The 14,977-nt window shown below is 46.9% G+C and overlaps 1 protein-coding gene across 1 annotated transcript in view; it reads left to right on the top strand.

Annotated features, from left to right (window-relative positions):
* BBS4 (Bardet-Biedl syndrome 4) overlaps positions 1 to 14,513 on the top strand; it is a 40,471-nt gene extending 25,958 nt beyond the window's left edge. The window contains exons 8-16 of the mRNA XM_081887716.1: positions 1,326 to 1,453; positions 2,688 to 2,742; positions 3,599 to 3,667; positions 4,083 to 4,235; positions 5,170 to 5,341; positions 6,371 to 6,440; positions 8,627 to 8,765; positions 10,746 to 10,947; positions 13,725 to 14,513. Of these exons, the coding sequence (XP_081743842.1) occupies positions 1,326 to 1,453; positions 2,688 to 2,742; positions 3,599 to 3,667; positions 4,083 to 4,235; positions 5,170 to 5,341; positions 6,371 to 6,440; positions 8,627 to 8,765; positions 10,746 to 10,947; positions 13,725 to 13,837 (1,101 nt within the window). The 3' untranslated portion in view covers positions 13,838 to 14,513. The remainder of the gene's footprint in view (positions 1 to 1,325; positions 1,454 to 2,687; positions 2,743 to 3,598; positions 3,668 to 4,082; positions 4,236 to 5,169; positions 5,342 to 6,370; positions 6,441 to 8,626; positions 8,766 to 10,745; positions 10,948 to 13,724) is intronic.
* Positions 14,514 to 14,977: the final 464 nt, after the last annotated feature.

Below are 14,977 nucleotides of genomic sequence, written 5' to 3'. Positions count from 1 at the left end.
AGAGGCCATTGCAATCGATGCCTCTCATTGGAGGGGATTAACAATGTGCCCAGGAGGAGCAGTTCTGCTCCTTTGTGCAGTTCAGCAGCCCTCCTGGCTCAGTGCTGGGATAAGCATTTTGTGGAATGATGAGCTGTAAAAGCCTCGGTAACATCCATTCCTGCCAGTCCGCAGATTCTGGCTTCCTAGTGCTTCTAGGCCTATTTAACTCGGGAAAGCACCCAGGAAGACAGGAGGGGGAGGGGCAAAGCAAATGCAGCCCCACCTTTGAGGCTGAGCCCACTGCCCACTTGGCTGGAGCATTCAAGGGGGAAGGAGGGAGGAGATGAACTGTGCTCCTAGCTTGCCTACTATAGGACCTGTTTTGGCAGTGGAGGGAGAGAGTTAGAAAAAAGGGCCTATCCCAAGAGCTTCATGCAAGAAATTATATTCCGTCCATAAGAAAGAAAGAAAGAAAGAAAGAAAGAAAGAAAGAAAGAAAGAAAGAAAGAAAGAAAGAAAGAAAGAAAGAAAAAGTATCACCAGAGGAGCTCAAGTTGGACCAGCAAAAGGGAGTGAGGAATTAACAAGCAAGGGGAGTTTTTAAAATTGTGAGACATCCACAGTTGTCCAAAGGGGAGAGCATTGGCGCGTGTGTTAGCTTGGTTGCTTTTCTGTCTTTCTCCTATGGGTGTAGCTGCATCATATATGCAGCAAGGGAGTGGGACCCCAGATACCTGGTTGGTTTGCATTCCAAAGGTCCCAGGTTCAATCCTTGACATCTCCAGTTCAAAGGGATACAGATAGCTAGACTTTCTCAGCCCGAGAAGGGCAGCAGCCCAGTGGTAAAATGTCCCAGCTTGAGTTTCCAGCATCTCCAGGTGTGGCTGGTAGAAACTCCTGTCTGAAACCCTGGAAAGCCACTGCCGTTGAGCTAGATCAATGGGTGGTTTGACTTCATACAGTCCAATCGAATAAGCTCAAAACTTATTTGCTCATTCTTTTTCTGGGCCATTGAGTCACCACACCATGAGCACCAAACACTGCCCTTCTGCTTTCAGGTTTTTGCAACCACAAAGACTGTATTTTTTAGCCCACTGGCTGCAGAAACACGCTTGTCTCTTTTCTCTCCTGCTATCCTAGTGTAAATGAACCAGTGCTCAGGCTGGCTCTTTGCCAATTTCAGTAAGGAGAGATCTAGCTTTCAAAAAGATTTATTTTGTCGCTCATCTTTGGTGTTTTATTATATAGGTTTACCATTTCAGCATGAACCACTTCATGAAGTTCACCTGAACAGTGGCATATAAATATCTGAAAATGAATAATACACTCTGTGCTCTGCTCAGGCAAAAGATCAGCTAAATAATGCCCTGGAGCTCAACCGACATGACCTGACATACATGATGCTGGGCAAGATCCACCTGTTGGAGGGGCAGACGGACAAAGCCATTGAAGTCTACAAGAAAGCAGTGGAGTAAGAGCCTTTCTTCTCTTGTTCTGTTGGGGGTGGAGGTTAGAAAAGATGTCTTGTGACCAGGAATTAACCTCCTTGTACAGAACTAGGAAGCGTTGAGAAAGGTCTTCTCTCGTGGCCCAGGCAGCCATCTTAGGCACAGTTTTGGATTATGGTTCCCACCTTTCAAGTCCCTTTGAAGCGCATGAATTCACACAGGTCTTCAACCCCGAGGCTACAAGCCAGTGTGACAGCCTGCAAATCAGCTTCTTCAAACTATTTCTGAAGGCTGTTCCGATGCTAACACGAGCATTTTCATAGCACTCATGAGGGGAAACAGAATCTGCTGCTGCTGTTCTCACAGTATGAGCCGAGGAGCATATGTCAGCCCCATTTCCAACAAAAGGGGTTCTGTTCAAATAGCCTCTAATAGAATTAGGTTTGTTCATTTTTTGGTGTGTGTGTTTTTTGTTTTTTTAAGGAATCATTTGTCTTTTATTCCTTCCTCGGTTTGTATTTATTTATTATTTAATAGGTGCATTTAGAACCTGCCTTTCATCGCAGTAGATCCCAGGGCAGAGTACAAATTGCATAAAAGCACATAAAACAGCCATGCACTGCAAAGCTGACAGGAACGATAAGAACAGCTGTATGGCCTTTTAATGTAAATCGATCAGAGAGCTTTGCTGTGGTGCAGTATGTAAACTGAAAAACAAAATACAAACAACACCTCTGGTAGAGTGGGGGGAAAGCTCCTTTGCATTTGCTTCCCCAGCCAATTAAAATACGCAGCAATGGCAGCTGGATGGGTTTGTTAGCCCTGGAATATTCCAGAGGCAAATGTATTTAAGCCTTTCTGTGAGCCCCTTGCTTTCAGCAAGTAAATATTTCTGCCCGGCATGTCATTTGCCATAGTCTTCTGCTCAAGCCACACAGTGGGGGCTTGGTAGTCCTTCTTTAAGGCTGATAAAATGTCTCCTTCACATGCAAGATTGGGGCTAGTCCTCCTATTACGCAGGAAGCAGATCACTTCAAGTGGCAAATTTTGGACCCCCATCAAAGGGTATCAACTTGTACGATATTTACTGTCGTTTATTTTTATCACCATAGTGGGGAACATTTGTATCTTCTGCTTCTGGTGCAGAAGTGTCATGGGCCATCTCTGCGTGAAACTCGTTTATGCCCTTGCATAACAATGTATTAATGAGGGCACCAGATGCCATAAAACTCTTGGGTCTCTTTTTCTTTGTTTCAGGTTCTCTCCGGAAAACACAGAGCTCCTTACAACTCTGGGCTTGCTCTACCTGGAGGTATGGGAGGTTGCTAATTGGTTAGTTGCTCAGTTTGGTCCAGCAGCTGTTCATGGCATTCATGTTGAGGCATCCCCATTGCCGCTTTGAGACTTTTCTCAAAAAGTTACACCAGACTATCTCTTCTAAATATGTGCTTTAGATCCTCACAGGAAGGAACTTATCTTACGCAGTTGAGCCAAAGCAGAGTGCAGATAGGCTCTGCTTCTAGAACCTGCTAGTCCAAGCATATGAAGAAGGGAAAAGTAGCTTTGTGAGTTTTCTATATAGGAAAGGACCATGTATTGGATAAAAAGGCACCTTAGAGAAATTCAGAAATGGCTTTAAAGTTTCCTGGGGATAAGCAATGTCACATAGTTTCGTGAGTCGACAGTTTTCTCTGTACCATAATTCTGCCAAATCCCTAGCTCACTCCCAAAATGGTTCTTGTTTATGCAACTTGGGCCTCCATTTTTTCTCTGGGCAGGATTTCCTCATCTAAATGCTTTCTTCATTTCCTAGCAGCCTCGGTAATGGCCCAAGATTATTAGGTTTCTAGTGTCGATTTCCCAGGAGGAAATGATAGGGCTTTGAATCATGGGGTGTGATATTTGGGGCTGGTTGACTTTTGAGTCCTTTCTCATGGGAGAGCCAGATTTAGAGCATGTCAGCCAAAGATGCACAACAGTCCTTTGGAGAGAGTGTGCAGTGGCTTCCTGGTTGTGTTGGATGAACCTCAGAGAGTTGTTTGTTGCAGTTCCTAGAGAACCTGCATGTGGCGTAGGAAGTAACTACAACCGTGGAGTAGAAAGCAGCGAAAAATGTATCGTGCTTCAGTTGTTTAAATATTCTACTGATATTTTTCCCCTTTACTTAGCTCGAGGTTCATCAGAAAGCCTTTGAGTATCTTGGGAACGCACTCACGTATGATCCCAGCAACTATAAGGTAACTCAGGGGATGGGAATATATTGAATTGTTGGTGGAAACAGAAGAAAATCAATATGAATGTCACAAAATGGTAACCTAAGTAAACAGCTGGATGAGCTGGTCAGAGTCACTAAAGCACCCTTTCCTTCTTGGCTCTCTCCACATGTTTTGGACTGCAACTCTCGTCAGCCCTAGTTGTAGTCCAAAACATCTGCTGGGCACCATGTTGGGGAAGGCTGATCTTTCTTAGTTCTTGGTCCTGCCTATCCCACAAGGTTCCAGGTATGTGTGGTTTGGGGTGTATTCCTGATGTGCAAAACCTTTCTCCAGTCATTGCTCTGATAATGCCTTCGCGTTCTTTACTCACCGACAGTGGGGAAAACCAGTTTGTTAGCCTCCTACGATTTGGTTTTTGCTTTATTCTGTTCAAAAGGCCATCTTGGCAGCTGGCAGCATGATGCAGACGCATGGAGACTTCGACGTAGCCCTCACCAAGTACCGAGTGGTCGCTTGTGCTGTTCCTGAAAGCCCCCCGCTCTGGAACAACATTGGAATGTGCTTCTTCGGCAAAAAGAAATATGTGGCGGTAGGTGTGTTTTGTGTCATCTGCCTACCCTATTACCTTCCTGAATTTGCATCCATTTGTGATCGTCTTCCCCCCCCCCTTTCTCCTCTCCCCAATCCTCTGGCATGCAGAATCGGAAGTGGGGAGGCAGGCATTTCTTTCAATAGCATTGGTGTTCCTCTGGCTATTTCTTGGCTTCTCCATACCCCAACATAAAGGAGGGAAATGCCCACTTACCCCTTCGCACAAACAGAGGCAGGGTTTTATCTTATTTGCACTGATGTTTGGAAAAGATAAAAACAGTCAGGGTTTTGTTAATTCCGTCTTAGCTAGCATAGGCAACTGGAAAGCAACATCAGTGCTGGTTTTGACGTATAAAGCCTTGAACTGCTCATGACCCCAATACCTTGAGGACCGTCTCTCTCCATATGAACCTACCCAGACCCTGAGATCATCTTCTGAGGCCCTTCTTCGTGTGTCTCCACGAGAAGTATGGAGGGTGGCAACACAAAAATAGCCCCTTTCTGCAGTGGCTCCCCATCTGTGGAATGCTCTCCCCAGGGAAGTTCCCCTGGTGCCTTCATTGTATACCTCTAGGCACCAGGTGAAAACGTTCTTCTTTAATCAGGCCTTTGGCTGATTGGCATCTAATGCCCTTTTAAATGTGTTGTGGAAGAGGGGATTATTGGGTTGTCTTCATTTTTGTTTTTATTATCTATTCTGTGCTTTGTATATTTTATTTTATCTTTTTCTCTTTCAGACCTCTTTGGGAGCTATGGGTATAGGGCAGCATACAAATTCAATAAATGATAAAATAAATGAATGAGGTTCTTTTGAGAAGCGTTATTATTTGGAAGGATCAAGAAAATTGCACCCTTGGCCTCTACCCCTTAAGCAGCCATTTCATAATGCCTTTGCCTTCTCTCTTATTGAACGGAGCCATTTCCCCCTGCAGGCCATCAGCTGCCTGAAACGAGCAAACTACCTTGCTCCCTTTGACTGGAAGATTCTGTACAACCTTGGCCTCGTCCATCTGACAATGCAGCAGTATGCCTCTGCGTTCCACTTCATCAGTGCTGCCATCCATCTCCAGCCAAAGCTGGCAGAACTCTACATGTTGTTAGCAGGTAGCACCACACACACCTGCCACCCTTGCCTGGTTACTACAATGGAAATTCTGTTTCTTATTGACGTTGGGGATGCCACCCTGGTTGAAATCACTAGTATAAATTTATGCAGTGTTTTAAGCACATGGTTTATTCAATACTGATGATATCATTTCTTCCCTTAATAATCCCAGTAGACATTATTCCCATTATACAGACTGGGGACTTAGTGCAAGAGACTGACTTGCCTAAGGCTACCTCTTATAGTCATGACTAAATGGGCAGTTCGAATTCAGATCTCCCAGGTTCACATCCAACTTTCTGTTCAGTGAACTAAACTCTGGTTTGAAATAAAACCAGCTGTGATGCAGGTGCAAAAGTACCAGATCCATGGGTAAGGAAGACGGAGGATTCTTATCCTTGGTTAGCATTGATCCTGAACACAGGATCCTTAGACCATGGGTCTATGTAGCCCAGTATTGCCTTTTCTGGTTGGTAGTAGCTTTCCAGTGTCTCAGCCAATGGGTCTTTCCAGTACTTGAGATCTTTAGCTGGGGATGAAGAACCTCTGGTCCACCAGACATTGTTGGACTACAACTCCCCTTATCCCTCAGCCCTTGGCCATTCTGGGTAGGGCATATGGAAGTCACAGTTCAACAACATCCAGAGGGCCACAGGTTCCCCATTTCTGCTTTAACTGGAGTTGGCAGGGAGTGAACCTGGAAACCTGAGCAGGGCCTTTCTACCGACAGCTCTTCTGAGAAGACTGTTGCTCCCTGTCTCAAACCTGAACGCTTCTCTTGAAGAGGCTTGTGTGTTCTCTCAGCAAGCTTAGTGTGTTGTGACCCTTCCTTAAGAGCATTGCATGGGGGCCGGGCAATCAAATTCAAACCCTAGTCCACCATCAACTTCCTGGAAGGCAAGTCATTCTCTCAGTCCCTTTCCCAGCTGCAATACGAGAATAAAGACACTGGCCAAAGGTGCTGAATTAATTTAGAATTTCTTCACTTTGCCAGCAAGAGTTACCCCATTTCCCCTTTCTTGATACAGTTGCTTTGACAAATCTCGAAGATGTAGAGAATGCCAAGCTCGCCTATCAAAAAGCTTCAGCGCTGGACACGTACGTTTCTCAGTTTACTTGGGGCAGTTTACTTGTTAAATAGTGCTCTTTCTGCACCTACCCAAGAGTGGCTCCATAGAGCACATATCCTCTCCCATTTCCTCACTAGCAGTACCTTAAGGCTGGCACTATCTGTGAGCTTTCTTGTTTCTTACTCAACTTTTGTTTTACTGGGAGGTGGTGGGGGGATCAGGAGGTTGTGCATGCATGTTTCTGTAAGGGGGCTCCAGTCCATGAAAAGTGTTTTCCACACTAAATCTCCCTCTGGAACTTGCCATATGAACCTAGTTCCACTAGTCAATAGGTGTGTGCAAGTGTTGTCCTGCACAGATTAATCTGGAAATGTACTCTGTAAATCTTGGGCCTCCAGTGTTTGCTGAGCTTCACTTGCTTCTTTCAAGTGCAATTGCATCATTGCTGACCTAAAAAATTAAAAAATCTGCAAGAGTGGGCAGCAAACAGCATCACTTCCCAGTTCCTTAGCAGAGCCAAAGACTAGATTAGTTCTAGTGCTCACAGCTCACCATTTGTAAGAAATCACCTCCACTGAATCTTGTCATGATCTCAAAGATAACGTGTGTGCTACCTGGGAAGGTGTTCTTGGTAGCCACATTATAAAAACCATCTCCTGCCTCACCTTTTGGGGTGGCTTTTGGAGACCAGCTGGGAGAGGCATTTCTGTTTTTTAAAAACTACCGTATTTATCGCTCCATAGGGCGCACCGGACCATAGGGCGCACCTAGGTTTTAGGGGGGGGGGATAAAGAGCTGCCCGAAGCCCGGGGCGTGCAGCGGCGTGCTCCCCGGACTTCGGGCTGCAGGCAGCTATCCGCAAGCCTGTGGAGCCCAGCGGGAGTTCCTGCCGGGCTCCGCAGGCTTGCGGATAGTTCCTGAAGCCTGCATTTGCTCCATAGGACGCACACACTTTCCCCCCTTCATTTTTGGAGGGGAAAAAGTGCATCCTATAGAGCGAAAAATATGGTATTTCCCTTGGGATTAGAGTATTTGACCTCCATCTGCTCCATGTTGTTGGAACAGGATCAATAAACAGTTGCCAGCTTGCAAGTTCCAGGACTATGATAAGGTGCTTTGCCCTACAACTGCAAGGTATTTTGGGGATAGGTTTCAACATGTGCCTCACATGAGTGAAACGAGTTTCAAAGCCAGTTGGAAATCTCTTGTGGTTGGGGCATCTAGGATTGTTAATGCACCAACTATTATCTTGCCTCAGAACTATGGAGCTAATTTTGGTCACATTACACCAAATCCTGCCCAATCCTGACACTTAAAAGCTGCTGAACTCCAAGCATAAGCACAGCCAGAGGGGTGCAGAGGGGCAGCTACCCCCCCCAATCAAGTAAATAAAAATACTGAACTGACCAATTGCATTGCAGATAACTTGGTTCTCTCCCCCCCCCCCCCACACACATAAAGGCTGCCTCCTAAAATAAATCCTGGCTACGCCCAAGACACAAGTTCAGTGCATGTTCCCAGGCACTTTAAAAACTTCAAGATCTGGCTTCCAGCACAATCATTAGACATGCTCTTAAGAACCTTCATTTCCATTTTTTAAAAAAACCCAGGTTTTTTTTCTTAATTCATATAGTTTTGGAGATAACACTTGAAAGGTAGGATGTGTTAAAGGCCCCCAGGGTCTCTCTGCCTGAGGCTACACTTTCGTACAGCTCCTTGTCCATGTACAAGCTCTCAGTTTTTCATTACTCTCTTACTGTTTGTTCAGCTAATCAGATCTAATATGTAAGATAAAAATTACCTTTGGACACTTACATCATTTTTATGATCTATCCTTCTCATTTCTGAAAAAAAAGTAGAATTTGATCTACTAGGTTACAGAACTCTTAATTTTATCTGTACTGCAACTGTTTGTGGACTTGCTTTCCTAAATGAACTTATTTTTAACTGTTTTGACACTTTCCTTGTGTTGTGGTTGTAATTTTTTTATATATAACTGTGTATTTTATTGTTGTAACCCTCTCTGGGTCCTTATGCTAAAGGGTGGGCAAGAAAGCTAATTCATCCAATTAATAATTTCAGCAAGCAAAAGGCCTAAGAGATCTCACAGATGGGTCTTGGTCCTGGCTGCAATACTTGCTGGCAACAGTGCAGTTTACCTCCCTTTAGCACCAGTACCATTTATACCACCATGTTGTCTCTCCTGGGTTTCAGGTTCAGCCCGCTGATAAATCTGAACTATGCAAGCCTGCTCTACAATCAGGGGGATAAGAAGGGGGCTGTTCTTCAGTATCATGAGATGAAAAGAAAGGTCCAAGCATTAGTGGATAGCACACCGGAGTTTGACCCTGAGGTATGTTAGTTTAAACCACAGCTTGCAGCTCCCAAACAGCTACGTAGCAAGGGGTTGTTTTGTTAGCGGAACTTCAAACAGAGTGTGTGGTTACTGAGACAACTAAGGGGTAGGGGTGGGAGAGAAGAGAGTATAGATGCATCACAAATAGAGCCCTTTAAAATGAGAATGTAACAAAATCCATTAAAAAAAAATCAGAAACAACTAATACAGTGGTATCTCGTTTTTTGAATGTAATCCGTTCCGGAAGACCGTTGGAGTTCTGAAATGTTCAAAAACCGAAACACAGTATGAAAGCCTAAAAACGGAAAACTCAGTACGGAAACTGCGTGGCATGTTTGACTTCCGAGGCGTGTTTGAAAACAAGCATTTACTTCCAGGTTTACGGCGTTCGAAAACTGTGAAATGTTTGTCAAATGAGATGTTCAAAAACTGAGGTACCACCGTAGTAGCATTGTTGGGATGCCTTCTTAGCTGTCAGTGGACCTAGATAGCATTCCCTGAAATTGGGTGGGGAGTTCGGGCACCTCTGGGGACAGGGAGGCAGGCACACAGAAAAAGGGCAAGAGGTGCCAAGGTTCAGGAAGATGAGCCCCCCTTCCCCCTCACATTTTGCCCTTAAAAGGGGGGGGGTAGCACATGGTCTCCATGCAAAACGTCCTAGGTTTAATCCCCAGCCCCTCCATATAAGATTTTTGGAATCCCCGGAAAGCTGCTGGCAGGCAGTGTAATCTGAGCTTGATGGACCAATGGCCTGCTTTTTGTGAAAGGCAGGTTGCTAAATACCAGCATGGCTGTCCAAGTTGTCTTTTGCTTCAGGATCTTTGGCTGGGCAGGATGATGTACTTCAGGGGAACATATGGCAAGAGGTTACACAGTGGTGCCTCGCAAGACGAAATTAATTCGTTCCGCAAGTCTTTTCGTCTTGCGAGTTTTTCGTCTTGCGAAGCACGGTTTCCCATAGGAATGCATTGAAAATCAATCAATGCGTTCCTATGGAAACCGCCTTCAGACCAGGTCCGGGGACAGTCTGTCCCCCGACCTCTTCTGAAGGCTGGGGGGGGGGACAAGGACTTTTCTTCCCACCCCCAGCATTTTAAAAAACCCCGGGACAGCAGAGGACTTCTCCACTGTCCCGGGGTTTTTAAAAATGCTGGCGGGCGTTTTAGAGGTCCAGGACCTCTTCTGAAGGCCAGCGGGGGGCGAAAGTCTTTGCTCCCCCCCCCGTCTGCCTTCAAAAGCCGTCCGGGATAGCGGAGAAACGCGCTGCGTTTCTCCGCTCTCCCGGGAAGGCAGGCAGGGGGGAGCAAAGACTTTTGCCCCCCTTCGGCCTTCAGAAGAGGTCCAGGACCTCTTCTGAAGGCCGGCGGGGGGCAAAAGTTTTTGCTCCCCCCCCCCCCGTCTGCCTTCAAAAGCCGTCCGGGATAGTGGGAAGTGCTTCCCTGCTATCCCGGACCGCTTTTAAAATGCTGGTGGTGGGGAGCAAAGACTTTCGGCCCCCGCCGGCCTTCCTGGACCTCTTCTGAAGGCCAGAGGGGGGGCATTTAAAAGAGGTCCCCGGAGATTTCCCTATGGGCTTTCTTCTTGCGAAGCAAGCCCATAGGGAAATTCGTCTTGCGAAGCAACTCGCAAACGGAAAACCCTTTCGTCTTGCGGGTTTTCCGTCTTGCGAGGCATTCGTCTTGCGGGGCACCACTGTACGTGCGTTTTCCCCAAGTTCTCCTTCCTCCTTTGCCTTTTATCAGGGAGAACCTTTGCCCCCCCCCCCCCGATATTGCTTGGCTGCAACTCCCATCTTCCCTGACCACTAGGCATGCTGGCTGGGGCTAATGGGAGTTGTCAGAAATATCTGGAGGGCTACAGGTTAGTGCCCCTGCTTTATATGGAAGCAGAACTGGAATGAGATTTGATGGCAATGGTGTTTGCTGACCAGATTTTCAATTTCTTCCCACCCCCGTTTCCCTCTTCACACTTGGTCAGATGGTGGATGTGGCTCAGAGACTAGGTGCTGCCCTGCAACTGGGAGAGGTTGCAGTCTGGGCTAAACCCGCTAAAGACTCCAAATCAAAGCAGCGAGCAACTGCATCTAGCAAATCCTCCAGCACACAGCCTTTGGGCTCTAACCAAGCCCTGGGACAGGCCATGTCTTCTGCAGCTGGCTATGCCAAGACCATGATTCCAGGTATGCCTGTCTGCACCATGTCTAATTGCATAGGCAGAATCATTTCCCTTTTTTCTTTTCGTTGTCTGAATGCTATCTAGTGTTCCCCAACATTAGGCCTCCAGCTGTTTTTGGACTACAATTCCCATCATCCTTGACCACTGGTCTTGCTAGCGAGGGATGATGGGAGTTGTAGTCCAAAAACAGCTGGAGGCCCAAGGTTGGGGAACACTGCAGACAACCGGGAGCTACACAGTAGCAGTTGTAAGTGTTCACTAGTCCAGTGTTTCCCAACCTTTTTTGGGCAAAGGCACACTTGTTTGATGAAAAAAATCTCGAGGCACACCACCATTACAGCCCCGTGACGTCAGCACGCAGCGTCACGCCGGGAGGGACGCACGAAAGTGTAACTTTCAATTTTTTTCCCCTCCCCCTTGCCGGGGAACCTCCAAGCTTTGGGGGTGCGGGGGGAGGAGGCAGCAAAGCGAGGGACTGAGGGACTCCTCCAACGACAAGGGTCGGGGAAGAAGAGAAAGGGCTATTCCGCTCCAGTCACGGGAGGGGAATATGTACTGGCCCAACTGGTGTGCGGTCTTTGGAAAGCAGGGTGCGGGAAGGAAGCCTAGGCTCGGGGTCCACCGACCTCGGCGGAGAAAGGCAACAACCGGAGCCGATTACGAGCCGGCGCGTGCGTGCAGCGGCTGGCCTCAAGCTCGGGAAGCTGCGCGCGGCGATGTTGACGCGGGGCGCGCGAGAGCTTGGGGGCGGGAGAGAGAGAAAAAGAGTTGGCAGCACCAGGCGCTGTTACTTATTGCGCTGCGGACGCTGCCAGCAACTGCGGTGGTTGTGCGGCGGCCGCCGCCGCAGAACGTCCTCGTCAGTCAGCTGAGCTGCCTGGCGGCGTAGGGAGCCGAGGGGCGGGGCTTCCTTTCTGAAGGAGCTGAGGGTGGGGGTCCTCCGGCGCCTTCGGTGAAACGGCGCCGGCCCAGAGCGCTTCTAGGAGGCTGCCTTTGTGCGCGACGTAAAGCCCTCTTTCCCTCCCTCCAGCCCCGTGTCACATGTGGAAAAGGGGGCTGGATCCAGTGACGCAACTCGGAAAACTGTTAGGGAAGCCAGAGCAGGAAAGTGAGTGGGAGGCGGCGTCGCCGCTTTAACCCACGTTTCCTTTTTGAAAGAGAAACCAGTGTTTCCCAACCTTTTTTGGACTCGCTCGCGGCACACCAGGCAACATCTCGCGGCACACTAGTGTGCCGCGGAACACCGGTTGGGAAACACTGCACTAGTCATCTGTAACCTCACAGGGAGATTAGCCTTCAAGCAGTTAAACCCAGTGTTGCAAGTGCTCAGGTTAAATGGAGAGCTGGACTTAACTGTGAAAAACTTTTAGAAGTAGGCCCTGCATACTTCTGCAGAAAGAAAGAGTTAGCAACTTTCATATAGACACAAGTTATGCCCCAGCAAGGAGAAGTTTGAATTTAACGGCAAGGGTGGATTCTGTGCCCACTACTAGCATATAACTTGCAAAAATAGCAGGTGATGTCTCCAGGCAGCTTGGATACCATGCATATAATAACTAGTTTTATTCTGTGCTCAAAAATGTTCCCAGGAGGTCTAGGTTCAGCAGTGAGGAATGTTGGTTTTATGTATATTCTGCCTTTTACTCAGTAAGTGATAGTAGCAGGATAGTGTAGAGCAGGAGCAGAGGGAATAAAGGAGGGAACAGGGAATCCTCACAAATCTGTACATGATCTCCACTGATCACTCTGGCTCTTAAAAGGCAGGGGCCTCAGGATAGTTTTGCAAAAGACATTATCTGCTGCAGATAAATATAAGCACAATTATTGAGCATTTGTTTATTTAACAAAATGTATGTACTGCTTGGGGACACAGGTGGCACTGTGGGTTAAAGCCTCAGCGCCTAGGACTTGCTGATCGAAAGGTCGGCGGTTCGAATCCCTGCTGCGGGGTGCGCTCCCGCTGCTCGGTCCCAGCGCCTGCCAACCTAGCAGTTCGAAAGCACCTCCGGGTGCAAGTAGATAAATAGGGACCGCTTACCAGCGGGAAGGTAAACGGCGTTTCCGTGTGCAGCTCTGGCTCACCAGAGCAGCGATGTCACGCTGGCCATGTGACCCGGAAGTGTCTCCGGACAGCGCTGGCCCCTGGCCTCTTAAGTGAGATGGGCGCACAACCCCAGAGTCTGTCAAGACTGGCCCGTACGGGCAGGGGTACCTTTACCTTTACCTTTTTATGTACTGCTTGATTGCAAATAGAACCTCTAAGCAGTTTCTACCCACTAACAGATATTGCCCATCTTTTGGGGCCAGAGGGTACATCTGCAAACCAGAGAAATGCTGTGGTGATCACAGACACCCGACAGATTTCTTGATATAATGCTTCTTCTGTCAAGTCTAATTTTAGCAGGGGTAATAAAACCATGCGGGCAGTAGAAAAAGTCTCTGTGGGCACGTGTGCTCGCTGTTCAGGCTGACCCATTTTCCCACACCGCCCCCCCCCCAAACCCCCAATGTGCAATAGTTTATTCACGGTTCTAGAAGATACTGGAATGGGAGAATTCTCCTTCTTCAATCAAGGCCAAAGAGAAACGCTTGTTACTTTAGGCAGACAAAAAAATTCCAGGTTACTTACAATGTGATTTGGTCCAACTGAGCCACATAGAATTGGGCTAACCTGCACGGTAAGCAATATAGAAACACTAGGAATTTCACCATCCACCAAAAGCTCTCTCTTGTTTAGAAGAGAAAAGCAAATTGCTGATTTGTGCTCATTCTCATTTTCAGGTGCTGGAACTCAGCTGGCCAAGCCAGTGGAGCCTAAGCCTGCCTCTGATCCAGAGAAAGCTGCATCCGCTGAAGGGCAGGAGCCGCCTATGGAACAAGAAAACGAAACTTGAGGAGACTACCAGGACAGCTTGTAGAGCTGCAGAACCTGCCCTGCTAGTGAGAGGAGCAAGATGTGTAAAGTTGATATCACCCAAGCCTTGCTCCAGCAAGTGGTTCTCTCTCCATCCTTGAGCCAGCAGGATGCTTGGGAAATGTTTAAAATCTACTTTCTTCAATATTCCAAATTAAAGGGATTATGAAAGATACCCTCAAGATAACAGCAAATGAAATTTGGGAGTAGTCCTGGAAAAAGTTAAGTTCTTTGCAGCAAGAGAAGTTGGGTTTCACAGTTATTCTTCAAGTTACTGACAGAAAAACACAATTGTAGAGAGGTGCCCTAAAAATTGAGACTGCAGCATTCCTTGTGCTTTTGTCTTGCCCTCTCCTGTACTGTACTGTACTGTATCTGTACTGATAGTAGCCAGTGGCTAACTGCTAAAGGGCAGCCTGAAGCATCTGTACTCTCAAACCAAGTTCTCCGAGGTTTTCAAATTTTGAATGGATTAAGCTACTGCTTTAGGATCCCAGAAAGATCAATCAGACCCATGATCAGCAGATATCTTCTATCACTGAACGGTGGAATTTATCACTACAGCTAATTTGGCTGAATTACTTTATATATAGGGGAAGCTTTTTAAAAGATGTAAATAGAAATATTTAATAAAAGGATTGAAACGCTTCTATTTAGCTTGTCCCATGTGTTACTTGATTCCTTATTAACTTTGAAGTTAGATTATGTTTGCTATCTTTTTACCTGACACATATATATATCTTAGTATTAGAAAACAAATACAAGAAGACAAGTCTCTGTTGCAAATGAAATAAAAGAGCAATGTTACCTAAGGTTCCAGATTAGCTACCTGAGAAATGAAGTTATCAGAGCTGGGCAAGGGCACATCATGAAGGAAGGGCTCAGCCAGCTTCTCATTTTCAGTTTGACAGAGGCAACCCCAGCCCCTAGTACTAGCTGTGCATCTAGAAGCAAAACTCAGTAAGGGGGACCCCGCTGTGAAACTGCTCTTGTAACAGTTCCATCCTACCAACTATTCTTCATTCTTAGCCAGAGCACACCATTCAAGGACTCACAGCCTATTGTGAATGCCACCTTCTCAAAGAGCTTTTGTTCAAATTGTATATTGATTGTGGATTTC

Source organism: Podarcis melisellensis, assembly GCF_964234715.1.
Source record: "Podarcis melisellensis genome assembly, chromosome: 14".
Classification (NCBI taxonomy): Eukaryota; Metazoa; Chordata; class Lepidosauria; order Squamata; family Lacertidae; genus Podarcis; species Podarcis melisellensis.
This window is presented reverse-complemented; position numbering and strand designations above follow the sequence as displayed.